We start from the raw sequence: 14156 nt of genomic DNA on the forward strand, positions 1-14156 counted from the left end.
CCCGCTGACCGATGCCCAGTGAGTCCCCAAGCAGCAACTGCTGACCCCCGGCCAACTTCCCCCAGTTTATATACTAAGCATGACGTCATATGGTGTGGAATATCCCTTTGGCCAGTTTGGGTCAGCTGTTCTGGCTATACTCCCTCCCAGCTTCTTGTGCACCTCTTCACTGGCAGAGCATGGGAAGCTGAAAAGTCCTTGACTTAGTACAAACACTGCTTAGCAACTACTAAAACATCAGTGTGTTACCACATTATTCTCATGCTAAATCCAAAACACAGCACTATGACAACTACTAGGAAGAAAATTAACTCTATCCCAGCCAAAACCAGGACAACGCTGTAACCCTGCTACTTCCCCAGAACCCCTCTTCTTCCAGAACTTTAGGATCTGGGGACTTCCCACATTGGAGGTAGCACCTTTCTGCCTAATAGCCTTTGCTGGATTGCTCTTCTGCAAATCTGTCTCATTGCTCAGCCCACGTGAGAACATTTTGCACCTATACGTCCTGTAGCGATAACACCAACAGTTTAATCATTCCTTACATGAAAAATACATTCTTTTGTTTATTCTGAACCTTTCCTCACTACAGAACAAGGGAAATTTGAATGAAATCATGACAAGAAACAGTGACAGTTATTCCTATTCACCTTCTGCACACCCTTTGTAATCTTACAGAGCTCTCTTCACTCCGCTCAGACATCTCTTTCCAAGGCTAGACACTTACTTTACATCTATGTTATTTCATATGTTTTGAAGAGTCTGGATATTACACTTCACAACAAAATTCTTCCTGTTTCTTATTTCTTGTAATGTCATGTCACACTGTCTCTCGTCAGCAATACCGAAGAACTAATCAGACTAGATATGAACAACTGGAATACAGAAAATGATACACGATGAATCAAGCACACATTTCTTTTTGGTTCTTGCTATAAGTAAGCAGATGGACACTAAAATATTCTAAAAGCAAAATGAGAATAATTTGCAAAATGAGAATGATGGGTAAAATTCAGGAGGAAAGTGCTACCGTGCACAAGAACCAGGAACTTATCACCCAGACAATGCACCTACTCAAGTACACCAAAAGTCCACTAAAATTATGTTTCTTTTTGTAAAATGTACATATACACATGCTCTGGTGCTATCAGTGTTAGTCCAAGTTGGGGAGCCGAAGAAATCTGGAGGACTTAACTGAAGTACAACTGGAAAAGGCTGAATTCAGTGCCTTGCATTCAGCAGTGAGTTGCTATTTTTGAGGTGGATCCTGCCCCACCTCTGCAGGTACAGCTGACGCCCTGCTCACAGAACTAGGGTAAGTCCTGGCACGGAAGGAAAAGTATCCTTCTCTTGGCAGGCAGAAATGTCTAGTCATGGAGTATTCCCACTGCAGAGGATTGTTGTATTTTCTTGCTTTCCTAGGATCATGAGAGGACATGTGAGCCTCCATAGAAAAACTTTCTTTACATGGATTTCCTCATAAATTAATGGAATTCCATTTTGAAGCTGTGTTATGAGTTGCAGCGACTTGTGCCATTGCCATCAGGTTGAAGACACATGCATTTTAGAAGAGTTTGCTCTGAAGTGCTGCAGTCCTGCCTTTAGTGCCAATGATACGCAACAGTACCCTTTCAGCTCCTTCCCATCAGGATGAGAACCTGTTCTCTTCTCCTGTGTTTAGTGAATGAACCAATAAACTACAATTTCATATAGTACGGGTGAAACCCTTCGGAGGCCAGAAATAGACTGAATGATAAATTTCTGTTTCTGGATTTTTACATGCTTCTTACAACTAAAATCATGAAGAGAAAATACACAGGAGAGTGTCATACATCATTGGTGTCAAATTATTAATTAGCTAAGTCTAACTTTTCCGATGGGAAAGCTACCAGTAGGTTTCAGAGCAGCTCTGCAGGCTAGGAGGAAGAGAGGAGAGGAGGGGGTAACACTCTTACCCAGTGTGTTGAAGCTGCCTAATAAGAGGATGAAGTACTCAAGCTCAAGGGTTGAAATTTCCTGGAGAAAGTGGGGATGAAGTGCCACGGCCCCAGCACTGATGCTTGGGGCACTTTGGGGGCTGAGGTTAGTTATCACTACATGACCCCTGGAACAGGAAAGCAGAGGATACAGACCAGGAAGAACAAGCTAGCTCTAGGACTAGGACTTGAGAGAAGAGGAGGAAGGAAGAAGGAGAGAGAAACTCAGCATGAACTGATGTGCTGCTTTTTCTTGGTGACTTAGCTCTGCTGGAGAGTATTTCCATGCCCACGGCAGGCTGTCCCAGCAGGTGAAATGGAATCAACCCATGCATGCCCTGCTGGATAGCACTGAGTGCTTAGCTAGTAAAGGTGATGTAAAATGGGGGAAAAAAACAGGAGTTCGCACACCTCTTACTTGCATAAACACCTTGTTCCAAGGTGCTCTGGCAATGCACATATTTAGCCACAAAAGTAAGTAGTGGCTAACACTAGCAGCACACATCCCCTTTTCCTTCTTCAGATACTTTTCAACTGCAGGCCTCAAATCAGTTACAGGAACAGCAAAGAAAGAATAGAAAAAACAGGTTTGGAGTGCTAAAAGGTAAAATAGTAGAGCACTCCTACTTTCATTGCAGCATGCGTTTCTGGTAAAAGACAAAGCATTCGAACCCAATCAGCAAAAGTATTATTTTCTTCTGGAACCGTAGTGGAACTACATAACAGCTTCAAGCCGAGTATGAAACCAGTAATGAAACAAAGTACAGAAGTAATTCTACAAATGCAGCTATGATTAATACAATGTGTGCTAGTTTTGGCTGGGATAGAGTTAATTTTTTTCATAGAAGCTAGTATGGGGCTGTGTTTGGGATTTATGCTGAAAACAGTGTTGATAACACAGGGATGTTTTCGTTACTGCTGAGCAGTGCTTACACAGGGTCAAGGCCTTTTCTGCGTCTCACCCCACCCCACCAGCGAGTAGGCTGGGGGTGCACAAGGAGTTGGGAGGGGACACGGCTGGGACAGCTGACCCCAACTGACCAAAGGGATATTCCACACACCATGGGACGTCATGCTCAGCATATAAAGCTGGGGGAAGAAGAAGGAAGGGGGGGAACGTTCGGAGTGATGGCGTTTGTCTTCCCAAGTAACCGTTAGGCATGATGGAGCCCTGCTTTCCTGGAGATGGCTGAACACCTGCCTGCCCATGGGAAGTAGTGAATGAATTCCTTGTTCTGCTTTGCTTGTGCGCACAGCTTTTCGCTTTACCTATTAAACTGTCTTTATCTCAACCCACGAGTTTTCTCACTTTTACTCTTCCAATTCTCTCCTCCATCCCACTGGGAAGGAGTGAGCAAGCGGCTGGGTGGGGCTTAGTTGCTGGCTGGGGTTAAACCATGACACAATGCTACGTTACCATCACAAATTTATTAATAGGAATTCCCAAGCTCTTATATTGTGAAACAATATTCAGGAACCTGACACACAAATTTGGAACTACTTGTATGTGGACACAACTCTGTAACACTGCAAACAAATGCAGAAATGGCAGAAAGATAAAAACTTAAGTATATTTGTTATGAATATAATAATGACTCCTAAGTTCAGATCATTTGTCCTTCTCCCTTTTTTTGCCATGAAGTGGTTCAGGAGAGAAAAAAAGATGTCTTAAAAAGCCAGTTGAGTATTTTTTGGGGTCCTGAGATATAAAAAACATTTATTTATGCAAGTTAACATCAGAAATTCTCTGTGTAACTCCCAAAATATGGTATTACTGCAGGCAAGAAAAGAAATTAGCAGCTATACTGTTGGTAGTAGTAGCCAATGTGAAGATCTTGAGCTATGTGCAATTCATAAGCAGCTGAGGTACGGCTCCTATGCATGGTTTATGGCCTCTATGGGCAATGTGGTTGCTGGGTTATCTGAAGCCTTAGCTGTGGGAGGAAACAACCAACATCTTGTGTTGAGGCTGCCATTGCCAGTTTATACTCAACCCCATGAATCCTGGTGCAGGGAAGCAGAGGAGTTTACATTTCTGTGCTATGATTTCTATTCATATTGAACTTCATTTTGAAGTGCCTAATTCATGTGAGATGTAATAATCATATAAGATATGATTGATTGGGTTGCCTGGTGAAATCACAATTTATATAAATGTGATTCTGCATAACCAAATATCTGATCAGCAGCATCAAATCCCAATCAATACTACCAGTGAACTCCTGTACTCCTCATTTGTGATCTTAAATCACTAAGAAAAGTTGGCAATGCTGTGACTAAGTGGGCGTCACTATATCCAGATATTGCATGACAAAAATGCTCCTTACGAGAGCTTCAAACCCTATGTCAACCTAAATAATCCTCCAGACACTCCAAACAGACCAGCCCGTGGTTAGATGTGAGGGAGTCTGAAGAAGCTCTCGCTTTTCCTCTCAAGGGTTCCTCTTCTCCACCCCAAACCCTCTTCCTCCTGCATCTCCCTGAAGGACACTGCAGAAATGACATCAATGGAAGTTTCTACTGGTTTCATTCCCATTAAACTATGTGTGAATGGAGTAGAAAGGACTCAACTTGAGTCACTCTAAGAAACAGGTTTCCTAAAAGAAGTAAAAAAAGTAAAAATACTACTGATACCTCTGTCTTGTTTGGCAGGAGAAAGCAGTTTACCAGTTCCCAGCTCATAGCCCTTGGCTGTTTCCCGGCTGAGACTTCTCCCCAGGGCCATCTCTGAAGTTTTCCCATCAAAGAGTGCGAGGGAACAGCATGCTCTGCCCCAGGAGGAGGACAAAGACTGGCCAAATTTCTGACCACTCTGCAGTCGTTCCCTGCAGCTATGAAATCCCGCTCATCCCCCACTAAGAACATTTTCAAAAGGGCCCAGTCTTCCAGACCTAGAAACTTAAATAAAGAGCATGTTTAGGAAGAGTCCGGTTCCGGCCCTACCACGAAAGGCTATGTACTTTGGTCCCTAAAAACAACTGAACCTCCCTCACAGAGCATAAGCTAGAATTTGGCACAGGTGGATACAAGTTACTGAAATCTGTAAAGCACTTTGTGGTGACGGTCTCTAACACATGATCTCATTATTTTGCTGGTCTAATGAGTTAAAAGATTCAATTTATTCAGGTGTCAGTGTTTTCCTATTAGGAAATATGGCCTATGCTTTCCCGAAGTGACTGCTGGGATATCAAAGTGATCATCATTACCGTAGCCAGATACGTACACTTACTAATACAGGTCTTCATTTCTATCGGTTAATCCAATCAAATTTTGTGTTTCATTTCTAACACCATTTTCCGGTCAGTAACAACCAGTATGAAGCCTTGTGACACAAAAATGTTGAACTGCCAGCATTCATCTGACATCAAGAGCACTAGTGAGATTTTTGGAGTCTGCTGGGCTTCTCCAGACGGAAACAAACAGCCAGCCCAAGGATAATTTCATTCCGTAACAGGGTGCAACAGGAACAGCCTTGTATTTAATGAATAAGATCATCGTTCCCATCCCCTTTGAAGAAGGATTTAGGATGGGAGATCGGTTGCTGGGCTGAAGAGGGACGAACACTGTGGTCAGGTTGCAGTTCCAACACCCGAAGGAAAAGCCTGTGTTTGAACTCCCCATACTGAAAGGTTTGCAGATTTCAGTGCCATGATCTTGACGTAGTCTACCTGCTTCAAACAGTAAACCTTGAGAAGCAGATTTTGCTGTCTACGACTGTTTTATTTTCTGCCACACTGTTCCACCAGTTAACATGCCCCTTGCGCATTGCTGCTGCAGGAGGCAGAAGGAACACCTGTACCAGATCCACGCTTTAAGACACTAAACCCATTTTTAAAATAAGGAATGAGATGTAGTTCAAAAAGCTCAGCTGAAAAACTCTAAACAGTTTCACTGACCTACATTAATCAATTAATTTATAGCTTCCAGCTCAAAAGGCAAGTGAATAATTATTTTTATAAAGTAATCTTTAGTGTGCCAGCCCTTTTTTTAGTAAAAAGCTACTAGTAGAAATCCTAAGACACTGGCTCCTCTCATCAGTTTCTCCTAAGAGATTAAAGAACTTGCTTCCAACATACTGAAAAATTACTGTACTGTGAATAATGTCTTCAGCAAATGGGATGAAGGACTTTCGGTTCTCTTGCTGCTCAGCTAACTCAAATGAGTTTTTGTGGTGCTATCAGTGAGTGATGTTCACCAGAACTCACCTCCATCGTCCCTTCAGTGTTATTAACAGGGAAATGCTAACAGAAGGAAAACGTGGCTATTCTTAGTTACTGCTGAAAAACTAGAGCTCAGATTTGTTGAGTAAGCAGGTATTACATACAGTCACACCCATACCGACATATTTTTCTGTTAATAAGCACTGATGAAGCATTCATAGGTTACTTGTGTAAAATGATTCTATGCAATTACCAGTTTTTAACTCTCTGAAGATGTATTCAATCAGTCATAAGCAATCTGATTATTCTTAGTGATCTCTTCTCCACCACAGTAGGAAATGCAAAAATAAATAAATTACTAGTAACAGTGTACAACACAGTGAGTTACAGAAAAAAACACTTTTTACTGCGTTATTAATAAATTAGAAGCATGCTCCTGTTAGCAAAGATATATGCTGAAGTATTTATTGCTAATCTACTATTTTGCTACTTTTGGAACAATTCCAACTGCATGATCATTTAATATGCATTAATTCTTGCTATTAATTCCTCTTACTAATATGCATTAATTCTGCTTTCTCTTTCCAATAACAAATGAAAACCAATATAGACCAGAAGAACAAACCTTTCCTTTTATTTATCATAGAGGCGTAACTCAGAAGTATGACAACATCACTTTACTGCAACAGGAAGTAAGAACTGCTTTGTGTTCATTTGAGTTCACACGATGCCTAAGCATCAGCTCCTGAAGCTTCTGGTTTTCATAAGTAGTCACCCCTTCAGTTATTAACTGTACTGAATGGGTCTGCTCTGCAGCCCAGAGCAAGAACAAAATCAATAAGAACTGGTAGCAGGCATCAATTCTCTGATTGCCAACGTATATATTACAAGACAATTTTCCAGAATTAAGTCCAAGCTGGTTAAAATTTGCAAAGTCGCAATTTGAGAAGACCAAGTACTGTAATTGAATCTTTGACATTATAATGAGAACGAGAAAGAGAATATTCCAACAGGTTATTAATGGAGACTTCTGTCCACATTAAGCTGCTTTTTTTCTAACAATATCCCTTACTAATAAGATGCTTGCAAGATCTTCAATTCTTAACCCTTTTCTTTGTATAGTACTCTGGATTATTTCTTGGTACTTAAAATTATATAATTACCCAGTTATCTGAGGAGACTGGGGAGAACAACAACAACAAAAACAAATTCTGCTCTTCCTCTAATGACCTATATTAACAGCAAATAGTTGCTGGGCTGCCTTTGTTTTCTTTGATTTTTATTCAAGCTGTTTTCTCTGTAGTGACTAAAATATTTATATATGCTCCTCTGAAAATCTCAGCCAAAGAGACTAAAGATCACGGTCCCTAGTGAATTTCAATGGACCCTGGATACCTCTCTCAAATGCCTTGGAAAATCCTAGCCATTATTTCTTAGAGAAAATCAGTATTTCCACTTCTTTACCATTTATTGGTATATCTGTTTCCTCATTAAACACAGGTAATTTAAGTACCTCCGTTTCAGCGGGGAAAAAAATGAGGATGTTGTTACAAGATTAACATTCGTCCACCTCACTGTGAGTGTAGCTGTGATGCTTTTTATGTATGACAGTCAAAGAACGTAAGTAATGTTTATTCACTGATACATCTGGAAGTAGTAGCAAAGCACTGAAACAGCTGAGCCATATTTCAGTAAACCACACATGCTCAGTATTTGAATGTGCAACCCTTAACTGTATACATGTGTCATTCTCTCTCACAGAAATAGGTTTCCATTTTTTTTACTTAGTTCCTGTGATACACGAAGTTAGGTATTCCCTGATTAACCAAATGAGAGGAGTTTAGTTATTTTCTGCTGTTAGTTACTCTCTTTTTTATATCTGTTTTCATGGTTGAAAGCCTGCTCAATCTGCAAATTATGCATTTCAGGTGGTGTTTCATGGCAGAAGCACAGCAAATATAATCAGTCCTCCATGGCACATGAAGAATGACTAGCACATTTGCAAGCGGCCAGCTATTGTATACATCTTTGTTATTACTACTATGTGAGCTCTTCGCTGATGTCACTGCCATCCCCTCCGGGTTCCCAGCCTGGAGTTCGCACGCCCAGAAGTGTGTTTGCACTCACCACTCGCAAGATGCAGTGTTTGCCAGGGAGGATTTTTAACGTCTCTCTCTCTCTCTCTCTCTCTCTTCCTTCTAGATTTTCCTAATCCCTGTACGTGTGTTTTCTTCCCCAAGCTTCACCTCGCTGCAAAAGCTGATGTGGCTACAGCCAGGGGGCCAGTGAGCACCTCCCAGACCTGCTCGGTGACTCAGCATCCAGCAGGCCTTCAGGATCCCAGAAACCAGCACCGCCTCTCCCCACTGGCAGAATACATTCCTTAGCCCGGAGGCATGGCCAGCTTCCCCCAGCGCGGGGAGGCAGGGTGATGAAAAGGACGTACCCCTGGGCAAGAGCAGGCGGGATGCTGCTTGCCAAGGCGGCAGGGCATCGGCTAACCTGCGGGGCTGTACAAGGCATGCACTCCCACACAGAACGGTGGGTTCAAAAATGCCACTTCAGCCTGTTGATTGCTCGACATGTTCTTAGTCGAGCAATATTAACAATGCCTCATCTCCGGTACCCCATTCTTCCAGCTGATTATTAGGTAATTAACAACCAAACACACACTGTTCACTGAGGCAGGGGTCCATATGTGTTTCTGTGGCACAAGGACTCAGGGATCCTAACTGGACCATCAGGTGTTAGGAAATGTGAATGTAAAATAACAATGTAAACTCAAAGTAAAAGGCATTTACCCAAGGAACGGTAGCACAAGGAATTCCTGTTGTGACTGCCTGTAATGCTTACTGGCAATACAGTTACTGATCACAGAAACTAAAGTATTTGTACTGGATTTTCCAAAATACAGTGTTTCCCAAAATATGAAAATTTACAAATGCACGAAATATTAATAGTATTTTTAATATTATAAATTTTTAAGCATTTATTGTGTTAAATCATGTAATAAGCAAGAATAATGTAAATTATCTTCTCTTCTTTTAAAAGGTGGTATCTTTACTATATACCTACATGGGTTAGACAAATTTCTTGGATTTATACTAAGCTGTCAAATGTTCAAATGAAAAGAATATAGATGCTTTTAAAATCTCGCTTTTTTTTTTTTTTCCAGCAAATTACATAATTAGAAATAGCTGTCTTTGTACATAAAATCTCTCACAGTACATAGTTTTCTGAAGGACAATAAGGACAGGCTTCTCTCTTCACTGAATGACAGCCCAGACTTTTACCCAAAATGTAACAGTTTGATCATCTTAGTTATTTACAGGACAGTCAAGAAATAGATTCTGGGACTTGTTTGCCTGACACACATTTTACTGTAGCTTGCAAATGTTACAGAAAATGTACAGATAGAGGAAAACAAAGTCAATGAAATCTTATTGTCATTATTCAGTTAGGACCTCTAATGAAATAGATCATGTTACTATATCGATTATCTCGGTGACTGTCCTGCCCCTCCCCACAATGCAGTCATCTATAGCAGAAAAACATTGATCAGAAATGCACACTCTTGAACAAACTGCAGGATTCAAAAAGTATAACAGTATTTATTCTCAGCAATACTTAAACAACCCTTTTAAAATAATCAGACGGATCCATGCAGCCGTATCCACCTGAGAATCCTGACTCTGCATTCCAGCGCAGATATCTGAGTCAATGTAACCACACTGCATCATCATAATCCTGCCTCAGCATATTCCCTCTTCTGCACCCAAATCCACAAATAAAAATACCCCTTTTTTACCTTTGACGGTGAATTCCTTCTTGTCCTTTTGTTCATAATCACTATTCCAAGTTTGTATCTTTGAAAAATACAAGGATGGTTGCACCAATAAACTTCACAGATCCTCTCCTGCGGCAGAAAGCAAATTAAAAAAAAAAAAAAAAAAGACTTCAAGCTGTGACCTCAGAGCAAAGCACAGCCGTTAGCATCCCTCAGCCAACCTTCGGTAGAAAGCAGGTTAGACAGCAGGAAAACTGGCTCTGTACATGGCTGCAATGCTTTCAAATCAAGCATTCTGTGCTGTAAGCTCGGCGATTTATATCTTCTTAAATAGGCCGTCCCACTCAGTGCTGCTTGTGTGCATGAAAATATGAAGCATTTCACTGCAGTCACTTTATGCAAGAAACTACCCCAGTCATCTTTACAATCTCTGTCACTCTGCTCTGAGACTAAAGAATGAGCACAGCATGCATAATTCATGCATTAAAATCTTCTCTGCACTTCCTGCAGCAACTGTTACATCCAGTAATGGGGTATTGATCAGCTCATCACTAAAACAATCGGGGCTGGGCAATTGCTTTGCTGCAACAAATACTCCATCCAAAATGGGATGCAGACACAGGCTTCCCCGCTGCAGCACTCAAGCATAACTCCAACATGCATGGCGTGGCATTTACATATTGCAGACTGTTTAATCCGGACTCTGCATTTCTTTGACCTTCGAAAAATGCAGTATTATCTGAGCCTTTTATTTAAAGTCTGTATTCCCTGCAGCCTGTTTCTCCTTTTAACTCTATGCAGCATGAGAAGCAAGTATGCTTTCCTAACCCCATGGTCAAAGCACAGTGAACCCCCAAAAGCAAAGAGCAGTTGTAAGAGCTTTCTACCCCACAATGCGTTCTTTGCCCCATATACACCCGCCCCTTGTTTGCACCAGGGGATTAAACCACTTGCACTTGAATCCTTTTATTACAATGCATATATTATATTCAATCTGAATAGAGATGCACATATGTATCATTTTTGTCTAGCACAACTCACATAATTTGTATGTCAAATCAATTAAAACGAGTCCCAAAGTTTCTACTTCTTCCCACAGATCTGAACATCTTCCAGCCATTTCAGCACACTCCCTTTTCTTGCACCCCTGTCATTTAAACAAGCTTCACCAACAGTTTACCAGCCCTGTCTTCAGCCCCTGCCTCCAGCAGCTGCCGGGCAACCCCACCCTTTGACTGCCACGTGCTTCTCCCTCCATACACAGGAAAACCACGACTCCCACTGTTTCAGAAGAACAAGAGGAGAGAGGGAAGACAGTCAAAAGGAAAACACTAGAGCCAAGACTGAGGTGAATCTCCAAAGCAATATTTAAAAATCAAATAACAAGAATCTTTGGTTACCCTGGTGTTGACAAACAGCATAGTGTGAACCACACAGACCTGTAGTTTCCTGGAATCCGTGGAATTATTCCTTACTCTTGATGGGGTTTGGGTCTGATTTTTTATCACTAAACTACATCGTCATCACTAAAATAAAGAACTGTTATTGAGGTTTATTTGAAAAGAAATTCAAGAGGCTAGTAAGACCTACAACAATTATTTCTTCCTGGGATCGAAGAAGATACCATTGGCTAAAACGAAAAGTCTTGATGAGACTGCAGCATGAACGGGGACACTCCACGTATTGATGAAAACCTGAATCTGGGCTAAACTATCGACTCTCCTGCAATTGTACACATTCAGAGTCCTCCCAAGTGAGTTAATGGAAAATCATCTGGAGTAAGCAGGATTTGACATATGATCTGGAAACCGGAATGAATAAAGGCTTTTTCAGAGGAAAATCGGGAAGAAGTTTTGCTTGGTTTGTCTCTCACCAAAGCAATCACCTTTCAGCATATCCAGTATCTACTGTTTTCCCTTATGCTAAGGCACGCCCATACATTTCAGCGAGGTGGCAAAGGTGTCGCAAAGAAATTACCATATGCCTTTCTGGTATGTCCTTTCTCAACAGCTACAAGGGCTGTAATGTAACAGCAGTTAATCTCTACTTTGTGATACATCAAAACCAGCAGTTTAGGTTGTCAAATTCTTCACCCATTACTATACCCTGAGTGCTGGGTCACGATCATCTCTGACAAGCATTAAACTAGAAGTTATAAGCCATATCAGAAAACGTGATGTTGTGAACCTGACTGCTTAATTAATCAGATTAGAATGGGAAGAAACCTCAGAGAGATGAGATTCATGCCCCAGGTCATACAATCCCCATGAGCTCACTCTGGTCTTACTCTAATCAGTTATAAGTGCAAAGTTTACTGGGAAATAAAATGCTCATGTAAGCACTGTAGACTAGCTCATCCTACGCTTACCATTACAGTGGACATCTGCCACTTCTTGCTACGTTGGGATTGTGCTCCAGATAAAGATGTCTAAATTTGGATAGCTAGCAGTGCATGCCTACACCCGAGGAAGATGCCCATCCTCTGTCAAAAGATTCTTAGAAGCTGTTTGGCTGTCCAGCTCCTGCGGTCTATTTAAGGGTGAGTTGAATCATTCCCATCTCTGTTGACTGTATTGACTGGGTTTCTGCCGATTATGATCAGACGGCAGACATGTAGGTATCAACACGCAGACCGCTCAATTTAGACATCTCAGTCTGGCACTGTATCCACCCTGCATGCGGTTTAACAGAATATTTCCCTGGCACAGGGCAGGAGACATGGTAATTTTGGGCACTTAGGTACACTTTGACATCTCCTACTTTCCCTGTTCAAGCTATGTTTGGGATTCTATAGAGCCTTTCAGCAATTGCTTAAAACTGATTTCATATGTAAATGCCATAACACAAGTGCCATTTTGGACTGTCCAGAATATAAATTTTGATTGTTGATTCAGAAAGAAACTAGACTTCGACATTTTATTAAGAGCTAAAGCTAAATTACACATTGAATTCAGAGTTGATATTCCCATTTGAAATCTGAAATGGAAAACATCTCCACGTGGAAGTCATTGGTATTGTAATAAATCAGTCTTAGGTATTTTATGCAGAAAAAAACGTTCTTAGAATTTCTGCAGTCTTTGCCTGGTACTTTGGAATTGGTATGTAATCTGATGGGTTCCTCAAAGCAAGACTAGAAGCTTTGGGAAATAAAGTTCGTCTCCCCTCCATCAGCAAACATTCATAAGAAGCACAGACATTAGAAAGAGAAACTGGTGCCACTTTCTTTGGAAGGTCACAAAGATAAGAAGCGTTTCACCATTCAGATGGATAAGGTGTGACAACTGTGCCAATTAGTGCTTTGCTGAAGTTACTGGTGTTAGCAAACACAAACACGAGTCTTTGTTATAGGTGCATTTTATTACATTGAAGTATTGCCTATGGATTCACTCCGTTAGGCACGTATCCCGAAGAAATCTGACAATCCATTAGCCTTCTGTGTGTATTTATTTGGGTTTTTTAGCATTTCCTGATTTACCAGTAATGAAAAATATGTAATGAAAATACCCTGCTCTCCTTGCTTTATTACTCCGGTTCCACACTTCTAATATAAATGACCATATCAGGCATTCAAATTCTTACTATGTCTAGGTAGAAATCAGAAGCTCATAGGCATAAACACAAAGATTTATCCTTCATCATGAGCACCAGTTTCAGCACACTACACGCAGCCTCGCAGCCCTCCTGGCACATTACCCTTTCAAAGTAAAAACTCAAGACTTGAGAATCTTCTACACAGTTTGAAATGGGAAAGTGCTTATGGGTCTGGGAGGTTTTAAGATGTGCTACACAGTGGACTGTCAGGTACTCTCAATCAGAGGATCCCATTTCTAGCAGAGTATATTCTGAGAGTACAAAGCCATTTAATGCAGCCATTTCATGTAGACGTCTTACAAATCTTCATTTTATTTCAGTAACTAGTTGTTCAAATCCCACTGTTTCACACACCTCTTATTCTCCCTTACTGTAGTCTAACCCCTGCCTTGGTTCATCATAATCTTCCTCTTCTGCTCCTCTTCTTACACTGACCAAAAGCTCTGTTCTTCCACAACAGATGAATTCCATTCTCCTTCACGTTTTCTAGGTGGACAGCTCTTATTCTATCGTTTATTTGTCACATCCACAATGACTGTCACCTCCTTGACTCGAGTTCTCAAATCCTCCTGTCTCTACTTCTCTTTCCTTCTCTTTCCACATGCCTATTCCTCCAACAGAAATCTGACAAAACAGCAAAAT

At 41.1% G+C, this 14156-nt stretch overlaps 1 protein-coding gene across 1 annotated transcript in view; it reads right to left on the reverse strand.

The window, feature by feature from the left end:
- Positions 1-8720, reverse strand: part of CNTN1 (contactin 1) — a 153782-nt gene extending 145062 nt beyond the window's left edge. Inside the window, 1 exon segment of the mRNA XM_009327698.1 lies at positions 8639-8720. Coding sequence (XP_009325973.1) covers positions 8639-8720 — 82 coding nt within the window.
- Positions 8721-14156: the final 5436 nt, after the last annotated feature.

The sequence above is a fragment of the Pygoscelis adeliae genome, unplaced genomic scaffold (genome assembly GCF_000699105.1).
Source record: "Pygoscelis adeliae isolate BGI_AS28 unplaced genomic scaffold, ASM69910v1 Scaffold113, whole genome shotgun sequence".
NCBI classification, from domain to species: domain Eukaryota; kingdom Metazoa; phylum Chordata; class Aves; order Sphenisciformes; family Spheniscidae; genus Pygoscelis; species Pygoscelis adeliae.